The sequence below is a fragment of the Amblyomma maculatum genome, chromosome 7 (assembly GCF_055883805.1).
Source record: "Amblyomma maculatum isolate TAMU_Amacu chromosome 7, ASM5588380v1, whole genome shotgun sequence".
Lineage (NCBI taxonomy): Eukaryota > Metazoa > Arthropoda > Arachnida > Ixodida > Ixodidae > Amblyomma > Amblyomma maculatum.
The window spans coordinates 1,863,878-1,882,481 of NC_139350.1; the positions used below are offsets into that span (position 1 = coordinate 1,863,878).

The window sequence follows — 18,604 nt, forward strand, 5'->3', positions numbered from 1 at the left end:
CCTCCTCCCGTCCGTGACCACCAAAACGACTCATATGGCCCTGCTCCCCTAGCTCGTTCCCACTACAGGGCGCCACCTCCTCCGCAACAACCCCAGCGGCTGGACTTTGCTGATCGCTGCGATCCTGTTACCGAGGGCTATTATTTGGACCGTGCTCGTGAACCACCCGTCTGTTACCGCTGTGGTATGCTTGGCCACATATCCAGATTCTGCCGCCGCCGGTACCCGCCACCACGCTACCAGTGCCAATGGACAAATCGCCGTTCTACTGTGAGCCCAGAAGTCCATGACCTGACCTATCCCCCTCCTTCGGGCTCCTACCGCTACGTACCACCATGCAACGACTCGCCAGTTTCTGATCGCAGCCTGACTCCTCCTGCCCGCCGCTCCCGACAATCGCCTTCTCCCCGCCGTTCTTCTCCGCCACCGGGAAACTAGCGTGTGCGGCCGATGGAGGTGCGGTCGCCAGGTCATCGATATTGCCAATTCCTCTACCGGTCGTTATGCTGAAGAACCGCTTGGAAGTGTCAGTGGATGGTGTTTGTGTTATGGCCTTAGTGGATACTGGTGCTACAGTTTCCATGATGAGCTTAGATTTTAAGAACCGTCTCGGCCGCAAAATTATGTTTGGCTGGGATAGAACTGTCATATTTCGAGGTGTAGGGGGAGAATCGTTGGTTCCGCTTGGTATTTGTTATGTAAATGTAGCGATGGCTGGACACGAGTTTAGAACTGAATTTACGGTGCTCCCTCGCTTTACGCACGACGTTATTCTAGGAGTTGACTTTTTACAGCAGTGTGGCGCAACTCTCGACTTCAACAGTGGAGAGATATCAATAAGCCCCAGCCTTCGATCGGCCCTCATAGAAGAATCGCCGCGGGCGGTCCAAGTGTTTTCTGTCTTCGAAGATACCGTCGTTCCGGCGATGTCCGCCATCTTCGTCCCAGTTGTGTCTTCGGGTGCGGTTCCCAATGCCTTCGACGCTCTGGTGGAACCCACTTCCCTTTCCGGTGCCAAAAAGAGTGTGTTGGTGCCCCGCAGCGTTGTTCGAGTGAACGAGGGCCGTACCACGCTTTGGACTGTCAACCATACCAATGAACCCGCCGTATTGCCGCGTGGTTTCAAACTCGCCGACTTTGAAGAACGCCTTTCTATGCACATCGCCGCGTTCAATGAAGGCGTTGCTCGTTCAACTAGACGTCCCGATCATGCTGATTCCCAGTTTAAGTCTATGATAAATGAATCGCTACCCACCAACGACCAGCGAATATTGATGGAGGTTCTTATGAAACATGCGGACGTGTTCGACTTTGCTCGAGATCAGCCACCACCGATTCCGCCTTCCCGCACCCATCACATGATCGACACTGGATCTGCACACCCGATTAGACAGACACCATACCGTGTTTCACCTTCAGAACGTAAGATAATTGACGAACAGGTCCGTGATATGATGCAAAGAGGAAGTAGTTCATGTAGTTCACAGGTAGTTCATGTCGCAAGAATGTACACAGGTAGTTCATGTCGCAAGAATGAAGCGCTGCCACTCTCGCTCGGGACTCTGACAGCCCAGGGGCTTCGTCTGCCAAGGGGGAAATGTCAGGGATGCGCACAGAAGAGGAGAAGGAAGTGCAAAAAGAGGCTCGCCGGGATAGAGAAAGAAGAAGAAGAAGCTCACCATCTGTTACTTAGCACATCAGGCTAAGGTGCAGAATCGCTCTTTAAATAAACCCTAACAATATGTTATTTTTAAATAAATGATAACACTTTGATTTTTGTTGCGCCTCATTTTATGCATGTGTATATAAAGGGTGCAGTTTGGCAGTAGTAAAGCATGTGGCTTGTATAATGCAAATATTAGCTGGAATGCACTGAAAATGCATGGCCTGAATTCTGGGCCAGCTTTAACAGATAGGCTAAACGATTGTCTAATTGTGGCATGTCCACTTTTGGTAGACTGGCTGAATGCAGGTTCAATCATGGCATGAATGTCGGGCCAATGTTATCACATCGGCATAACACTGGTCTAATCATGGGTGAACGGCGGGCCAACATGAATATATGGGCAGTGCAGTGGTTCAATCATGGGTGAACGGCGGGCCAACATGAATATATGGGCAGTACAGTGGTTCAATCATGGCATAATGTCGGACAAATGTAGGCTGAAGAGTGGTCCAATCGTGGCATGAACGTCGGCCCAAGGTTGGAAAAAGTCTCTTTTGGCCTAAATGCCAATGACGGTCCGACTTTCGTGCCGTTTTTTACCAATGTAACGCCAGCGCTGGTCCATTGTTGGTGTGCTGCTTGGGTGTGCCACCTGTCCTCCCCAACCAGGTAAATACAGTGAGGATGGAAGCTTTAATGCATGTTTAGTGGCGTTTTGATATTTTGCTGTTGAATATTTTTTTGCTACAATGACAGTTTTCACAACCTAGACGTGCTTCTGCGATTGACTCACTATGGCACTTTTATGAATGGCTGTCATCTGAGGCCAGCTTATGTATACTTGCACTTGTTTTTGATCGTGGTAATTTCCTGTAAGCTAGAGAGTCCAGTTTTTTATGGAGTAAAGAACAAAAAAGACAAAATTCTGTCTGTTATTAAGTTGGCTGACGTGTCTTTCAAGAGAACTCAGAATGAATGACAGCAGTGATAAAGGCATAGCTAATGCTATAGTTAATATATTTGCTATAGTTAATGTTCTCATCAAAAATAAAGATGCAGTCTAGCATACACAGTTTGTAGTGACATGGTGCATGCAGAAGTATTATGCCAAAGTGAGCAAACTTCGCAAACTTCATGGGACTGATGAAGAATTGCTCCAAAATCAAAAGTAACACCGTGGCCCTTTTTGCAGCAAGACACAGTAGCACTTGTTACAAATAACACCTTTGTGTTATGGTGGTAATTCACCGCACGACTTGTGACCCCTGTGATGCAGCATCCTCAAAGTGCAACGGTATTGCAAGAGTGGAAGAGGCATGTGAATGCAAGAGATAAAAGTATGAATGGGCATTAGAACAGCATCATGCCATCCCGAAATAACCACAGAGTCATCGCCAGCCTATAGGAAGCTCGCAGCCAAGGCTTCAAATTGAGCTTTTCTGGAGCTGCCCTTACACGACACAAGCTGTGGATTTAGGAGATAGTAAAACATTGTTTTATGAGTCTCGCAAGCAAGATTAGATCCTGGGATTAAGGTTGTAAAACTGCGCTAGATGCAAAAAAAAATGCATATTCTCTAGTTTTTCTCAATTTTTTTTTTTCGATTTCCGAAGTTTGAAAAATGAGCCTCCTCGTTTTTATGGCTCACTCTTTTTTTTCAGTCTTATGCATGCCTTGCAGTACAAACCACTTATTTGCAAAGATAGGTACACGCAGAACCGCTGATAGGCGGCCCTTGCTAGATTTCCTTTGGATCACGTTCATACGGTTCGATGTTCACACCTCTTCATTTTTTGTGCTGAAAGTAAGGTTTCTTAATCAGGCAAGAAACAGCGCAACAACGGAGACAAGAGGGCAGAAAGAAGACTGGACCAGCGCTGACTAGCAACTGAAGATTTCATTGAAAAGAACACAAATATATACTCCATTCACAGCCAAGCGCACGCATGAGCAGAACTAACAGCACTGATACCTGAAAACGTGAAAATTAACAATCAAGATACCGCAGTTCACAATCATGAATAAGAATAGATGGGGTGCTAACACGTGTCGTGATTTTTGTGAATGTGAAATGCCTCGCTGATTTCCGTGGTTAATTTATCGCCGGGCTTGTAAAGAATCCCGGTATCATTAAAGAGCAGACTACATGGATCTGAGTTGGAACTGAGTTAGAACTGAGATCCGAGTGTAAGGCCAAATTAGAAGAAGGGGCCCCATCCAAAGAAACATAGTGCTCACATATGCGGGTATTCACGCACCTGCCCGTCTGGCCTATATATCTTTTTCCACAGGTAAAAGGAAAATCATACCATGGCACAGGGTATGATGTTCCCTTTACCTGTGGAAAAAGATATATAGGCCAGACGGGCAGGTGCGTGAATACCCGCATATGTGAGCAAACGATCCTGTTCACGTTTTCAGGTATCAGTGCTGTTAGTTCTGCCCATGCATGCTCTTGGTTGTGAAGGGAGTATGTATTTGTGTTCTTTTCAATAAAATCTTCAGTTGCTATTCAGCGCTGGTCCAGTCTTCTTTCTGCTCTCTTGTCTCCCTTGTTGCGCTGTCTTGCCTGACTATGCACTAACTCGCGCAACTTGGCGTTTTACTGAAGTTTTTAAGGTTTATTCAATGTTTAACGGCTCCTGAATTTGAATTAGTGCTGCAAGGTGCAGTATTTTTTCCTCTGAGCTGTTCCAAATATGGATTTTACTGCTCCAAAACTAAAATTTTGCTGCTCCAAAAATTTCTACATATCCTATTTCAGCTGTAGCACCCCTGTGTGCTGGAATTTTGCCTCTTACAATTTATTTGTAGCTGTATTAAAGCTTCATTCACTAATTTTGGCCTGCTGTTTTCTTTGCTCTGTCATCAGGTTGTGGCACAAATCGAGTATGAAGCTTTTCAGGAGCCGTCCGGCCAGGTATGAAAAGAGAAATTGGAATCGTGCCTGCAGCATGTCATTTGCCACAGTCTAAAAATGTGCACAGTGTAATAAGTAAATTCTGGCTGTCATTTACGTCTAGATTAATAGCTCAGTGTGTGTCATACCAGCATTGTTTTTGGAGGGCTGTGCTACCTACAGGACTGCGTTTTTTTCCCACTGGATGTCTAATATCAAGTTTTTGCCAGTTCACTGCACATGTGCATATTACAGTAACATGATTGGTGTTGAGCTGCTGCTGTATTTGTCATTTGCTACTGCATGCATACAAATTCTTATGTAAAACAGGAAACTGTGTAGTGATTTTAGCTTCTGTGGTGTATTAGTGTCCTAGATGCTCAATTGAGTGCAGTTTTATGTTGTTTCTTTTTAGCTTGTGGAAGAGGCTCAAGGCCATGAAATGAACATTGTGTGTGATCGAGGGCCTGCCGTTCTGCTAAGCCAGGTAAAAAGACCAAAAGCATGTGATAAAGACAGTAGTAGTCATTTTAGTTCCAGTTGTGGGGCTTATGTGGTACTCAGCTGGACTTAATTATGAAATAGATGATTGTTTTGTGTCAGTGGTGTATTTTAATCCCTGACAGTTTACCTGGGAACTTATCACAGCATCACTCTTCTATTCTTGGTTCAGGCTACTGATGACACTACAGCAGAGGCTGCCAAAGAGTCACCCGACCAGGTATGGTAGCTGCAGAGCATACTTGTGTCGCATACTATAGCTTTATTAGTTAAGCCTGAAATTATGCTTGCTATGTCACTGATTCAAGTAAATAGTAAAATTTAGCAACCATTCCCACTGAGGTTCATAAATTGACTATTTCACTCATGGCTGCGGTGGATTGGTGGCGAGTGCTAGAGCCTGTAGGGCTTTCAGCATTCTGTGTCAGTGTACATGCGAGTCTCATTTCTTGCAAATATGCAAACATTAGAGTCGCTAAGTCAGGTGCTTCATTATTCAAGGCTTTCTTGGTTGCACACATTTTTAGCCCCTAATGTATATTGTACAGACGGGGCAGCTTTTTTAGTCATGATATGCAAGACAGTTTTGTGCTGATAAGTTACCTGGTGCTCTTTTTTGTTTAATTGCAGCCTATGGACCACAGTCTGCCACCAGCCCTCTTTGCCAACGTAAATGGCCAGGTAAGAACATTTTTGTAGTCCCATAACCACTAGCTGAAATTCTAAAGGTGCTAGTTTGCGTGATGGGTATGTTTTCATGTGAACTTTCAGCAGCATAATGTTTTGCTTATGCAAATTCCAATGGTCAGCCTGATGGAGTGCTTTCACATGATCCGATGAGAAGACTCAAATTTTTTCCGGACTCCAGGAATGGCCAAGCCATGTGTGCTTGTTTTTAGGGTGGTTTAGTCTTTAGTCTAGTTAACGAACTTTTTAGAAATCGCCAACAGATTTCCTATGTTTTTAATGTAAAAATATTTCAGAATTGTGAATTTCAATATAGCGTATGTTTCAGAATAATGTACATTTTAAAATATTTTCTTCTATAATATAGGAACATCAGTATTACGAATTCGGCTAAATTAACAGCGCCGCAACTTTTGCGTGACATAGAAACTGACGTTTCAGTGTATGGTCCGTGGGCTGTAGCTTCCATCATCACTAAAACTGGTGCCAGCTCCTAGGGCTACCACAAAGCTACGGTTAATGCGCGGTAGCCAGCAGATCTAGCCTTCTTTATTTTCTGTTTTGTATGTCGCTCGCTGGTGAGTGGGTCGTGCCATTCATGCGTATGGGAAGATGTTTTTTTTTTTTTTTGTAACAGATTATCTTATCTTGCTGCAAAGTTTTTGCGAGGTCTGGCAATGACTGCAGACAGCGATGGCGCCAAGAAGATACGAAAGAAATTTTCACTGCAAGAAATCGATGCAGAGAAAAAGCAAATTCGGCCTCTGCATACTGCAAGCATTGCCCCAACGACTGCCTTGATCATTTTGAAAGACCGAGACAAGCTTTTAAGACTTCAGGGAACTCTGAGATGGTGTCTATCGAACTTTGATGTTTTATATCGAGATTTGACTGTAGCTGTTTTTCGTTGGCCACTGCAGAGTGATGAGGTTTAGTCTTGAAGACATAAGTATGGCCACAGTGTTATATCTGTAGGCTTAATTTCTGGCTATATTGACTGTGACTAACACTTCATTCTTCACAACCCAATGGGCAAAATTAAAATGAGAATGATGTTTTTCAAAAAGCACTTGAGTACACCTTTAGTGCGTTCGCTCAGTTCACATCTTGACTGGCTTGTACGCTTCCCTTGGGTGGGGTGTCCGATACAATCAAAACTCGATATAACAAAGTCCTACTTGCAGGTGAAAATTTTGTTAAACCACGAATTTCGTTACGGCAAGGTTCCCATGTTCTAGCTGCCCAAACAAGGTAAAAGGTTAGTGGAACACTTCTAGTAGGTAGGAATTTGTAAATTATGAATTCAGGAAATGAGCAAGAAGTTCTGGCAATAATAGCACTAACAAGGGTACCAGATGTTTTGTACATCAAGAGGATAATGGGTGATAGCAAACGGACGCAAATGCATCATTTTTTTTCTGGGCTACCTGTGGCTACCTGTGCGTGGCAATTGTTCAGGCCTCACATACACATACTCTATTTACATGCTAATGAACTTGCCTCCCACTGTTCCCGCCAACAAATAAAAAAAAAACACTCGTAGTTAGCATCTCCCTTCCTTGCGCACCGTCATAGTCCAGTGTACTTCTCGCAGGGTGCCAGGATGACGTGCAGTGATAACTTCACTGGTGCATTCTGTGGGTGTTAGCTCCAGTGAGGGGGGGGGGGGGGGGGGGACTTGGCAGAGTGCCAGTGGCTTAGACAGGAGTGCGGGGTAGTGGCTTGCTCAGCTGGTTCGGTTGCTCAGCGCCATCCAAAGGATGGGCCTTGATTTCTCTTTACCACACAGTGATTGGGGTGAGCACTGTCCGCTGCCATAAAATCATTGGAATGTCTGTATCAGTAAACGCCTTTTGAAGCAAATGATGCTAAAAGCCCGCATTATGATCGTGGCTGACCGCATGCTTTCTTTGACGATTGAAGGGTGGAGGGATGGACAACTGTCATGAAAAAAAAGTCTCTCGCCTATTGAACCTTCCCCTCAAACTTGCGTCGATGTCGTAGAAATGCAAATTGCGCTGTGTCTCGGCTAAAGTTCTCATGTTAGGATCTTAACGTGGCTGCTGATACATGCATGTGATGTGCGAGGACTTTGAAAGTGTGGCATAAAATTACTTTGTTAAATCACGAAAAAACACATGGTTTTCAATAGGGCAGAGATTGGGAAATAAAAAAAAGATGAATGTGGTAGCTCACGAGTATAGGCTAATGAGTAGGTGTGAGATGATAGTGTCGCGAATTCAGGAATTGGTGATTGAGCAAGTTGTAAAGTAATGAGGATCTGCAGGGGAAGCCGTTAAAACTATTGCGTTAGGGCTGATGGCGTTACATCGCGAATTTCGTTACATTGTGGTTCGTTATTTGGTGCAAGGCCATACCGTGGGGCCACCCACCTCTTGTAAGAGCCCGCATGAAGAACTAAGTGGGATAACGCAAGCTAAATTGCTGCTTTAGGGTGGTTTCCTAGGCAGTTCAGCTGCGCGTTAGCATTGCATTCATTTATTTAATGTAGGCCTTGATCTGGGCCTTTATAAGCTTAATTTGATGCATTAGACCCAGTCAATCGGCAAGAAAGCACTTCACCAAATCAGTGATATTGAAGCTGGCGAGCTTTACACACGACGACGCAGACTGGCTGCATCATTGCTGCTGTTATGAAAAAAAAAAAAAAAAGCTGCCACACAATCCCAATATTGATGTTCGACTGTATCAGAATGGGAGATGTGTGAACATGCTGAGCAATACTAAAACAACCACACCTTGAATGTTTGGTTCTCAGTAGTTTTTCTCAGGACTATTTTATCTATTTCCACGGTGTATTTTACGTCCTAAACCTATAACATCTTTATTTTCATAATTTGAAAATAGACGAAGAAAATACCAACTTAAATCACTGTTCCTGTGCTAGTGCATCTTGCCCCATGTAATTGAAGCAAAAAGTTGAGACCTGTTGAATTTTTCTAATGCATCCTGTTTTTCTCAATCCAGTGGTAATCACTGTACCCTAATGATAGTTATATATTATCTTTTGCTCATATCTGCAAAATGCTTCTTTGATACAGATCCATCTCGGAAAAGGAGTTTTCGTGACCTCAGAGCAGTGGAGTTGGCTCTTGAGAAGAACAAGAGATTCGCTGTTTTGCAAGGAGGCTACAAAGGTTCTTTGGGGCGTGCCAGCCCTCAAGAATCGCAGTGTGACAGGGAACCCCAGCCGGCGGTTTTCCAACAAAGACGGGCCAGCTACGCAAGGAAGAAAGGCCTTGACTCCAGTGAAACTTGAAGCTGTTGCAAGTGAGTATGCACAACTGTGGTGCTTCATCTTGGCTCATAAGATCCAATTTCTAAGAGTGAAGTCATCATGCACTGTGTGGTTAATGGCATTTACTGTGCCACTAATTAGGAAACATGTCAAAAATGGGGAAGACAACAGAAATGTGGCATAACTGGGTAGCTTGAGCAGAAAATTCTTATATCAGTACGTATCAGTGACAGAAATTGAAGCATCAAGAAGTAAAATCGCAAGGTGACTGGTTTTATTGCTTCAAAGTTGTCCAAATAATTGATCAAGCAATTGCATGAGAGGGTAGAGCTATTAGTAACTGTCAAATCACCTTTAATGGGGGCGGGAGGGGCAAGTTGCCAGTTACCTTGTTTGGGACAATCTCTTACTGAATGATATCTTGAAACATATCGTGTTAACACACAAAATGGTGTGTGGCAGCCGCCCACTGTGAGTGCAATCTATGGCTATATCCAGTGTAACTTTTACTTCAGGCATTCTGTCTTCATCGGAATTTTTCATAGAGGCACTGAACGGCGCAGTAAAATACAGTCGAACCTGGATATATCAATAATTCGATATACAGAAATCGGCTTGAGACACCACTTGAGATCGTGAAAAATGATACTGTATTTGTCGCGTAATCAACCCCCTCGCATAATGAACCCACCCCCACTTTTGCCCCTGAGAATTAAAAAAAAAGTGTTCGGAGGCGTGTCCCTTCGTTTCAACCATCACGTCCCTCCATGCATCCACAGCTCATTTATTGGCAGCGCTCCAAGATGCTAAATGTCACGGCCGTTTGAAACGAACAATGCTAAAAGTCGGTGTCATGATCGCAGCTGACCGCGTGCTTTCGTTGATTCATAGATGTAAGAATGAACGTCTGTCGCAAAAAAAAAAAAAAAAAAAAACGCCTGCCAGTCCTTAACGTCTGCAGTCGCCATGGCTTACACTGCACCGCATGTTCAGCACGATGGCAATGATCAGCTCCCGCAAAAAAAAAAAAAAAAAAAAAAAACACTGCCGCTTTTTGCATCCGCAGCCGTCGTAGATAACGCACGTGCAGCGCGAGGACACGAGACACGCGTCAGCCGCCGCACGGAGAGCGTTCACAACACACTGGAGAACTGGAAAAAGCGTCTGCCACGGGCTGAGCTGGCTTGTCCGCGCATGCGTAGTGCAGGCTGCTGCGAACCCAGACTGGGAAATGAGAGGAAGAGGAGAGATAAAGCTCGGCAGAAGAGTGGGCACACTCTTGCACTTCGCTCTATTGCCAAGTTTGCTCCCTGCTACTGCAGTATCTATCAAAAGTATAGTCAAAAGATAAACACGGCGTGATGTTATCGCTGCATACATCTTGGTGCGTTGCCAATAATGAGCAGTGGATGCAAGGGCTGAAACGGAAGGTCGTGCCTCCAAACGCTTTTTTTTTTTTGGTTTTCAAATTCTGGGGGGCAAAAGTGGGGGGTGGGTTCAGTATGCGAGTGTGTTGATTTCGCAACAAATAGTATAATTTTTCACGATCACTAGTGGCGTCTCAAGCCGATTTCTGTATCGAATTATCAATATATCGAACTGTTTTGCGATCCCCTTTGAGTTCGATATATCTGGGTTCGACTAGTGTGGAATAGCAGTTCCAAAAGAAGTTGCTATCACCTACTCACCAGCTAAATTTTGTTCTAAATATAGGGAGGGGCCAGGATTGCAAAAAGTTGCAAATAGCACATGCCACTGTAAATGTACCTTAATTCACTCTTTGTTAGTGCTTGCCAGAGAACTAAACCAATCTTGCCACACTTCATCTATGTTCACGGCACATTAATACAGGGCTGCTTGATTTTTGCATGCTCGCCCCTGTAATCTTAGCTATTTAACATATTGGTTTCCAGAGAGAGAGGATCAATAACCGCCACTTTCTCAAGGTTTGGCAAAAACTAATTACAGGAAGTAGATTGTTTTCTGTGTATTGCAGCATTGTTTAGCACTGATGCACGGGAGATTTCAGAGGTGTACAGTACGTCAGGAAAGTTTTGAAACCCAATTTACAATTACAAGAAATACAGTCGAACCCGGATATATCGAACTCTAAGGGGATCGCGAAATAGTTCGATATATCGATTATTCGATATACAGAAATCGACTTGCGACGGCACTTCCGATGCGAAAAAACGATACCGTATTTGTCGCGTAATCAACCCACTCGCATAATGAACCCACCCTCCACTTTTGCATCCGAGAATTTAAAAAAATAAAAATGCGTTAAGGCTAGCTCGCTCACATGCAAGCGACGAGCGGCAGCGACAGAGCGAAAATTTTCAAACTTGTCGGAACCGCTCGAGCCACCGCGGCAGCTCAAAACAAGGTTTCTGTGTCGCCGCGGCGGCAGGAAATCGCGAGCATCTTTACTTGCATGTCGATGGCGCGCGTCAGTCCGTTTCGGTCGTCTCATCCACAGCTCATTGGCAGCGTGCCAAGATGCTGCGCAGCAATAACGTCAGGGCGCGTTTATCTTTTTATAGCTCCTGCGCTGGCGGGGAGCGAACTTGGCAGAGTGCCCGTGATGGCTTGATTGCACAAGCCTGGTTCGATTTATCATGCCGCGCTTGGGGCGGGCGTCATGATCGCAGCAGTTGACCGCGTGCTTTCGCTGATTCATCATGCAAGGAGAAACGATTAAAAAAATATATAAAATAAACATCCCGCAAAAAAAAAAGAAAAAAATTCCTGCCGCTTTTTAACGTCCGCAGCCGCCATATCTTACGCTACGCCGCGTGTACAGCCCAACGATAGGAAAGAATGACTCTCGAAATAAAAAACAGAGCTGGCGCTTCTTAACATCCGCAGGCGCCATAGCCACGTCCGCCGCCGCGCTGCGCTGCCGCACGTAGAGGGTTCGCAACACACGCTGGAGAAAGCGTCCGACCTCTGTCTGAAAACGGGCTGAGCTGGCTTGGCGCATGCGTTGCGCGTGCTGAAGGAGAGAGATGGCTCAGCAAAAGAATGGGCACGCCCACGCACATGGCTTGCAAGCGTCATGTGTTGGCGCGCGGGAAACGACAACTGCAGATGCGCGCGCCTTTTGGGGAATGGGTGTGGCGCTGCCCAGACCTGCTGTCGCCGAACTGTCCCTTCTCATTCCTTCCGCACGTGGCTTGAAAACGTCACGCGGCAAACGGCCAAGGGTGATGCGATCGTCTTTGGGGAAGGCACACTTTCCAGTGCGTGGTGCGGAGTTCGATATATCGAACGACCGGTGAAATTGAGTTCGATATATGACTCTGCTTTCCTATACTTTTACATAGGATTTTCAAGGGGATATTTCGTGAGTTCGATATAACCAAAATTCGATATATCCGGGTTGGATATAACCGGGTTCGACTGTATAATATTTGCTGCATATTGAAACATTGTTTAGGATTGATGCTAGCGAGGAATTCAGAGATGTAAATGAGCGTTCTGAAACCCATCGGTATGTTACAACCATTTTGTGCTTAATCTTTTTCAGATGCCTTTCAAGCGTACGTCGCTGCAAACCCATCAGAGCTCCCAGAAAATGCCCGCATAAAAAAAATGAACAGATACATCGGAGAGATGTTAAACGATTTCGACAAGTGATTTTGGAAATAAACACACGGGCACGTCACTCCTAAGTTGTATCTACACTTTAATTCCTCTACACCGAGCTCGCTGTAGCTGGAGCATGTGTGACAATTTTCATCCATGAGAAGTAAAAGCTGCTTATCCGTTTCATGCAAAGCAGTTAGTGCTGCAGAAACAGTGCACCTGGAAATTTAAACCATGTTAGGATATATATATATAGGCACACTGTTTCGGCAGCATTGCTTGCTTGTCCCATATGTCCTTTATCCCGCAACTCCTATCCCACATCAACTCCTATCCCGACTCCTGTCCCGCAACTCCTGTTTCCCACAGCTCCTGTTTCCCACAACTCCTATTTCCCACAACTCCTATTTCCCACAACTCCCATGTCCAATAACCCTATATGAATAGGTCCTATATAGAGTTATTTTCAGTAGGGATGTCTTTTGTTTTTTGTTTCTGGAAAACAAAAAAAATCATTGACACTTTTTTCCAGTCCCCAATTGTGGGGTTGCCATGTCCTCTTCTCGTCCGTGTCTTTTTTAGCGCAATTCCCCTTTTTAAGGTCACAACAGTACTGTTCAGGACATTAAAAATATATCAGGGCAGATTGAGAATTGACCGTTAATATCTGCAAGCCAATTCCGGCCAACATGTCATGTTATGTGCAATGTTTTTCCCCAAAGTCCCCAAAACTGGCGGGGCCAAAGGGACCAATGTGTGCCAAAATGTATTCAATGCAGATAAGCCAGCTATACTAACAGGATTATATCAATCAATGCATACAGTGATGTGTGCAATGTTGGCAAGCCATCACAGCTGCCCATAAAATATCAACCACTATAAACCATGATGGATACAATATTGGGAATCCATCTCAACTAGTTGTAAACTATTGACCATCGTATGGCAGTAAATATTTCAAGTTGACAGGCCATCAATGATGGCAAGAGAATATTGATTAACCTATGTAAATATGTATGGTATTTCGGCAAGCCATTACACTTCGTCAAGCAACATTGACCACTGTAATTGCAGATATACAATTCTGGGAAGCCAAGGCAACTGGCGGGATAATATTGACCAATGTATGCCAAGATACATTCGATGCTGACAGGCAATCAATACTGGCATTGCAATATTCACCAATGTATGCCATGATAGGTGCAATGCTGACCAGTCGCGACAGCTTATTGGGCAATATTGCCCACTGTAACCAACAAGTATACATTGTTGGGAAGCCACTGTGACCGGTGGGATAAGATTAACCAATATATGCCAAGATACATTAAATGTCGACAAGCCAGCTATACTGGCAGGTCAATATTTACCATTGTATGCCATCATCGACCATTTTATCTGCAGATATACACAATGTTGGGAAACCGTCAGGATTGGCAGGGAGATTTTGACCAATGTATGCCAAGATATATTCGATGTTAACAAGCCGCGAATGCTGGCTGGACAATATTTACCAATGCATGCCATGATATTTTAATGTAGGCCAGTGGCCACTATTTGTTGGGCAATATCGGCCACTGGAACTGAAGATGCATACAATGTTGGCAAGCCACTAAGACTGGCGGGATGATATTGACCAATGAATGCCAAGCTATATTCAATGCCAACAAGCCATATATACTGGCAGGAAAATATTTACCAATGTATGCCATGGTTCGCGAATTATGGGCAAGACATTGCCAATGGCTGGGTAATATTGGCCATCATATATCATTGTGTATACAATGTTGGCAAGCAATTCTATACGCAAGGTCATTATTGCAGGTTGATAGCCCATGCATGCCAATCATAGGGGGACATGCAAATTACTGGTCCAAGAGTGGTCAATGTTATCGCGTGGCTGTACCATTATTGGTAGTCCATTGGCAACGCCGGGCCACTGGTGGACCAGACGTCGCCAATCAGTTTCCAATATCGGGCCGGTCGCATGTGCTACCTGGGAGGATTGGAATGTAATTTGGGTGTTTCATTAATTAGTCTTAGTTTTTGCTGACATACATTCCAGAAGCATGGAAAACAACCCCTAAAAACCCGCAACAGGTCTCCAAGAAGGCACGCTATCTCCGCCTCATCAAAGATGACCACGTTTTGAGTGGCGTTCATAGTTTACAACAATAGCCGAGAAATATTTCCAGCCTCTCGCAGTAAATTCGCCTTTCAAGCTCGAGGTGCTACAGTAAAGTTCGTGCCCCTCAACTTAAGCAGGTAATTTCACACACCTGAGCTACATTTCATCATGCATTAGGAGTAGAAACACCAGAATTGCTTATGCGCATTTCTGGTTTATTAGAACCATGCGCAAGATTAATATTAGGGTGCAAGATTCACGAGGCGCAAATTACCTACAGGACTTAAAAAAAGATAACTTAACAAGAATTGAGGAGGATCCTTAGTTCGGAAACCAAGTCTGGACAAATCAATGCAGGACTTGGCTTGAGAACTGAGGCTTCCCCTAAACCATTGCCCAATTCTCTTTCATAGTGCATACCGTCTTCTTCATCTCCCCCTACCTTGGATGGTCTCCACGAGTTAAAAAAATAACAAACGAAAATTTTCTTGCTCTTTAGGTTTTCGTTTCAGCCGCCTAACGACAGCTGCAAGATGGCGCGTACGCAAGGTGGTGACATGAGACGCGAAATAACAGCGACATATTCGTAGCGTGGGCATTTATTTTTGTCATTTTAAGTTTTGGGGAGGCTTTCGTACGAGTAGTTGAGTATTAGAGAGGAAAGCAGCGACCGCAGTGCAGCTTTTATAATCCTCACGTGACTCGACTTCGCAGCCGTAGTTCGACGCTTACTGAAACAGAAACTGAGGCAGCAAGCGAGAAAAATTCCTTCATAAATAATTGATCGCTTTTCGGGCATGCCAGACTACAACTGTAAATACTTGAATAGACAACGCTTTTGCGGCGCAGCGGGAGGGCATCCTTACTAGAGAGGAAGAGGACACTCAGTGACAGCTAATGACTCGAACCAAGCAGGCAGGATCTTGGACTTGCATCTGCCCCATGCAAGATTAAGACATGGCTGAATACTCGGCTTGCTCAGGAAAAATAAGAATCCAATAATGTTAGTACTCTCTTTTTCAACACATCAACGCCGCTATTCTCGTTTAGCAATGTGCTGCGCTTGATTTTATACACATAAGGAAGAGGTAAAAGTTTAGGAACGCGTGCCATACACGTACTTTTCTGTGGTTACTATATTTGGCTGTATATCTAGACTATGACATTGTTACACATTTGAACCAGCCCCGCCGCGGTGGCTCAGAGGTTAGGGCACTCGACTGCTAGACCCATTAATGCGGGATAAAATTCTGACCGCGACGGGAGCTTTCTGACGGAGGCCAAAAGCAAGGCGTCGGTATGCGTTGCGACGGCAGTGCCCCCGAAGAACACCAGGTGGTTAAAATTTTCTGAGTACTCTAATACGGTATCTCTTGCTGTGTGAATTGTTTCGAGACTTAAGTCTTCTAAATTAAAGCATAGCAAACATTCGATGCACCCCAAGGCTGAAAACTACACATTATGTCAGCTCACATTACTATGGTAAAAAATTAGTTCCGTGCAATCATAGGAATACATTTTCTTTAATCACCCAATGCTACACAGGGCTCATTCCAGCACCTAAGGCTTGGTTACAAATAATAAACCGCAGTTTGCTGTCACCTGTGATTCCTTCACGACTCCTGGAAATATCGACAATGATACCTACTTAGACACTTTTGGACATTTTCGTGGGTATAGACCCTATTCACGATCAGGTTTAACAGGCGGCAGTTGTGGCAACCCTGTACTGCGGAGATGCCATAACATTGGGTGGTTCGAAACTAAAAGCATGGAAAACATTTTTCCAATGCGTTTCGGCGCCGGCCTACCGGCGTCCTCCCTGCTGCGGGCTGTTGATTTGCCGGACACTTGAGACGCCGTTTGAAACGCCATCCAACCAGAGCCCGAATTTCACATACGCCGTGTCATGATTCGCCGTAGGCACTCTCTCTCTTTCCTTCCTCCTCTCCGACGCTGCGTTGTGTGTGCCACGGTTGCCAGTACAGCTGCAATGACGTCACGTGAATAAGCTCTATAGCCACAGTATATTAAAATTTTAAACTTACTTAAATTTCTCCATATGGCTTAGTAACCTTAGTTTGATATTGTCTCGTAGTGGAGACAATGCAGTTGGCAACGAATGAGTAGGCTTGAACTACACTTGAGTAAACTCGTTATTCGGCTGACTCGTGCCCGCAAAATAACTAAGAAATCGGCGTCGGCGATAGCAACGATCGTGCTTGGCGGTCGTCGATATCCGAACACCTGTCGCGCACGTTGATATAAAGGCGGCGAAGAAACATCTAGATAAAGCCTCAAACGATTACTAGAATAACCTGGAGCATTGTAGAACGCGAGTGGCTGAAATCTTCGAGATACATCTCGACGCATCTTGCGCGACAATTAAAATAGTAAAGCTTCGTCATGCAACAACGAGCATGAACAAATAATAAAAAATTAACCACGTGGGAATTGCAGGGATAAGGCCGCATGCCAGCGGCTGTCCAAAAGAACAAATAAAGATTTGAATAGTTCGCTGCATTACTCCTCCCTTAAAAAGGCACCACCTCAATGCTTAATAAATAAACGCAAAAGGCAAAGAAAATATGAGAAATTCAATAACTAGGGCATTTAGCGGGCGTAATAAGGTTTCAGGCGCACAACGTGGACAATTTCTGGGCGCGCCCGGCGCCGTAGAGATGTGGTCATGCCTTGGGGGATGACCTAATAATTAAGCTGTCCGATGTGCCAAAGGACTTTTGTATGGGACGAAGTACTGAAGCAAGAGCTTTTTACTCAGTCCGCAACGGCGTATCGGCATCCAAACGCAAACTTGATCTCCTGGTTTGTACTCTGCGTCGCGTCATCGCAAGTTGTATCGTCGGGCGTCGGTGCGTTGCTGGTTTTTGATGCGCTGCCGAGCGAGTCGGCGGGCTTCCTCTGGACGCTGCAGGTAGACGGCGACGTCGATGTTTTCTTCTCACTTCTGGGGCGCCGCGTCGGAGGAAAATTTGTTCGAAAAAAAAATTGGCTGTGGTTTGACCAATGGATCTGCGGCGAACGCAGCGGCGGCGCCACCTCTGAGTCACCCGCGCGGCTCCGATGCGGCTGTCCAGCTGTGCTCCGTGTGACGTCACTCGCTCCTCACGCATGCGCAGCTTGGCTGATCGGGGCGCCGCGAAATGGCTCAGAGACTAGCGTATACTGTTGCTTCCGCAACAAAACTTGGAAACTTCCGTTGTGGAACCGTTAGGCTTTCTTCTTCACTGAGACGGACGACCGGTGCCACCCAGGGGCTCATTGATGGCTTATCACGTCCCGGCGAAGCATTTCGTGAAATTGATCACGGATGGCCTGGCGATCGCATGGCGATGCACGGTAGGGTTTTTAAAAAAGAGGTTGGGTGTGTTCGTCTTTATAATGATGCTGAAGAAAAGCCCTCCCTGTAGCTGTCAATAAGACTGCGAATCCGGTCTTGTCTGTCTCGGGATGGCTGTCACTCCACTGGGCGGTGTTTTTAGTTTAACGTATAGTCGCGTGGTAGTCGATGTTCTCGTCGTGCGTAGCGGTGGTGTAATTGTTGAAGCGTCGTCACTCGTCGTTAGCGGTGGAGGATCCTCGTTAGTTTGTCGTTTAACCTCCAAAGGTTGCTGTCTTTAGTTTTCCTACGGGGGCTAGGGGACCTTCCTCGCACACTGTCTTTATAGTTGTGGGTTGGCGATGCAGAGCGGGCCCTTTACGGTGATGGTAACCTGAACCGACGGCTCGATGACACAAACTTTCCGCTGTGCAGATAGTTCTCGATTTCTTGCAGCCATTCACCGGGGCAGGGTCGTGACGCGTCGATTGCTAATCCACTGAGGCTGATTCATCGGTACGGGCAGTGCCGAAGGTTGT

The 18,604-nt window shown here is 45.2% G+C and overlaps 1 protein-coding gene across 1 annotated transcript; it reads left to right on the forward strand.

Annotated features, from left to right (window-relative positions):
• The first annotated feature begins 2,186 nt into the window (after positions 1–2,186).
• Positions 2,187–12,677, forward strand: LOC146182591 (BEN domain-containing protein 5-like). The gene is made up of 8 exons (XM_084609563.1): positions 2,187–2,203; positions 2,281–2,335; positions 4,539–4,586; positions 4,981–5,052; positions 5,239–5,286; positions 5,697–5,747; positions 8,816–9,044; positions 12,542–12,677. Exons 1-8 carry the CDS (start codon positions 2,187–2,189, stop codon positions 12,649–12,651), a joined length of 630 nt encoding a protein of 209 aa, XP_084465689.1. The 3' UTR covers positions 12,652–12,677.
• The last annotated feature ends 5,927 nt before the right edge of the window (positions 12,678–18,604 follow it).

What these genes read in the sequence shown, in the direction of transcription:
- LOC146182591 (XM_084609563.1), top strand. An exon ending in TTCAGGAGCCGTCCGGCCAG is followed by an intron (nt 4,587 to 4,980) that starts GTATGAAAAGAG and finishes GTTTCTTTTTAG; the next exon opens with CTTGTGGAAGAGGCTCAAGG. An exon ending in CTGCCGTTCTGCTAAGCCAG is followed by an intron (nt 5,053 to 5,238) that starts GTAAAAAGACCA and finishes TTCTTGGTTCAG; the next exon opens with GCTACTGATGACACTACAGC.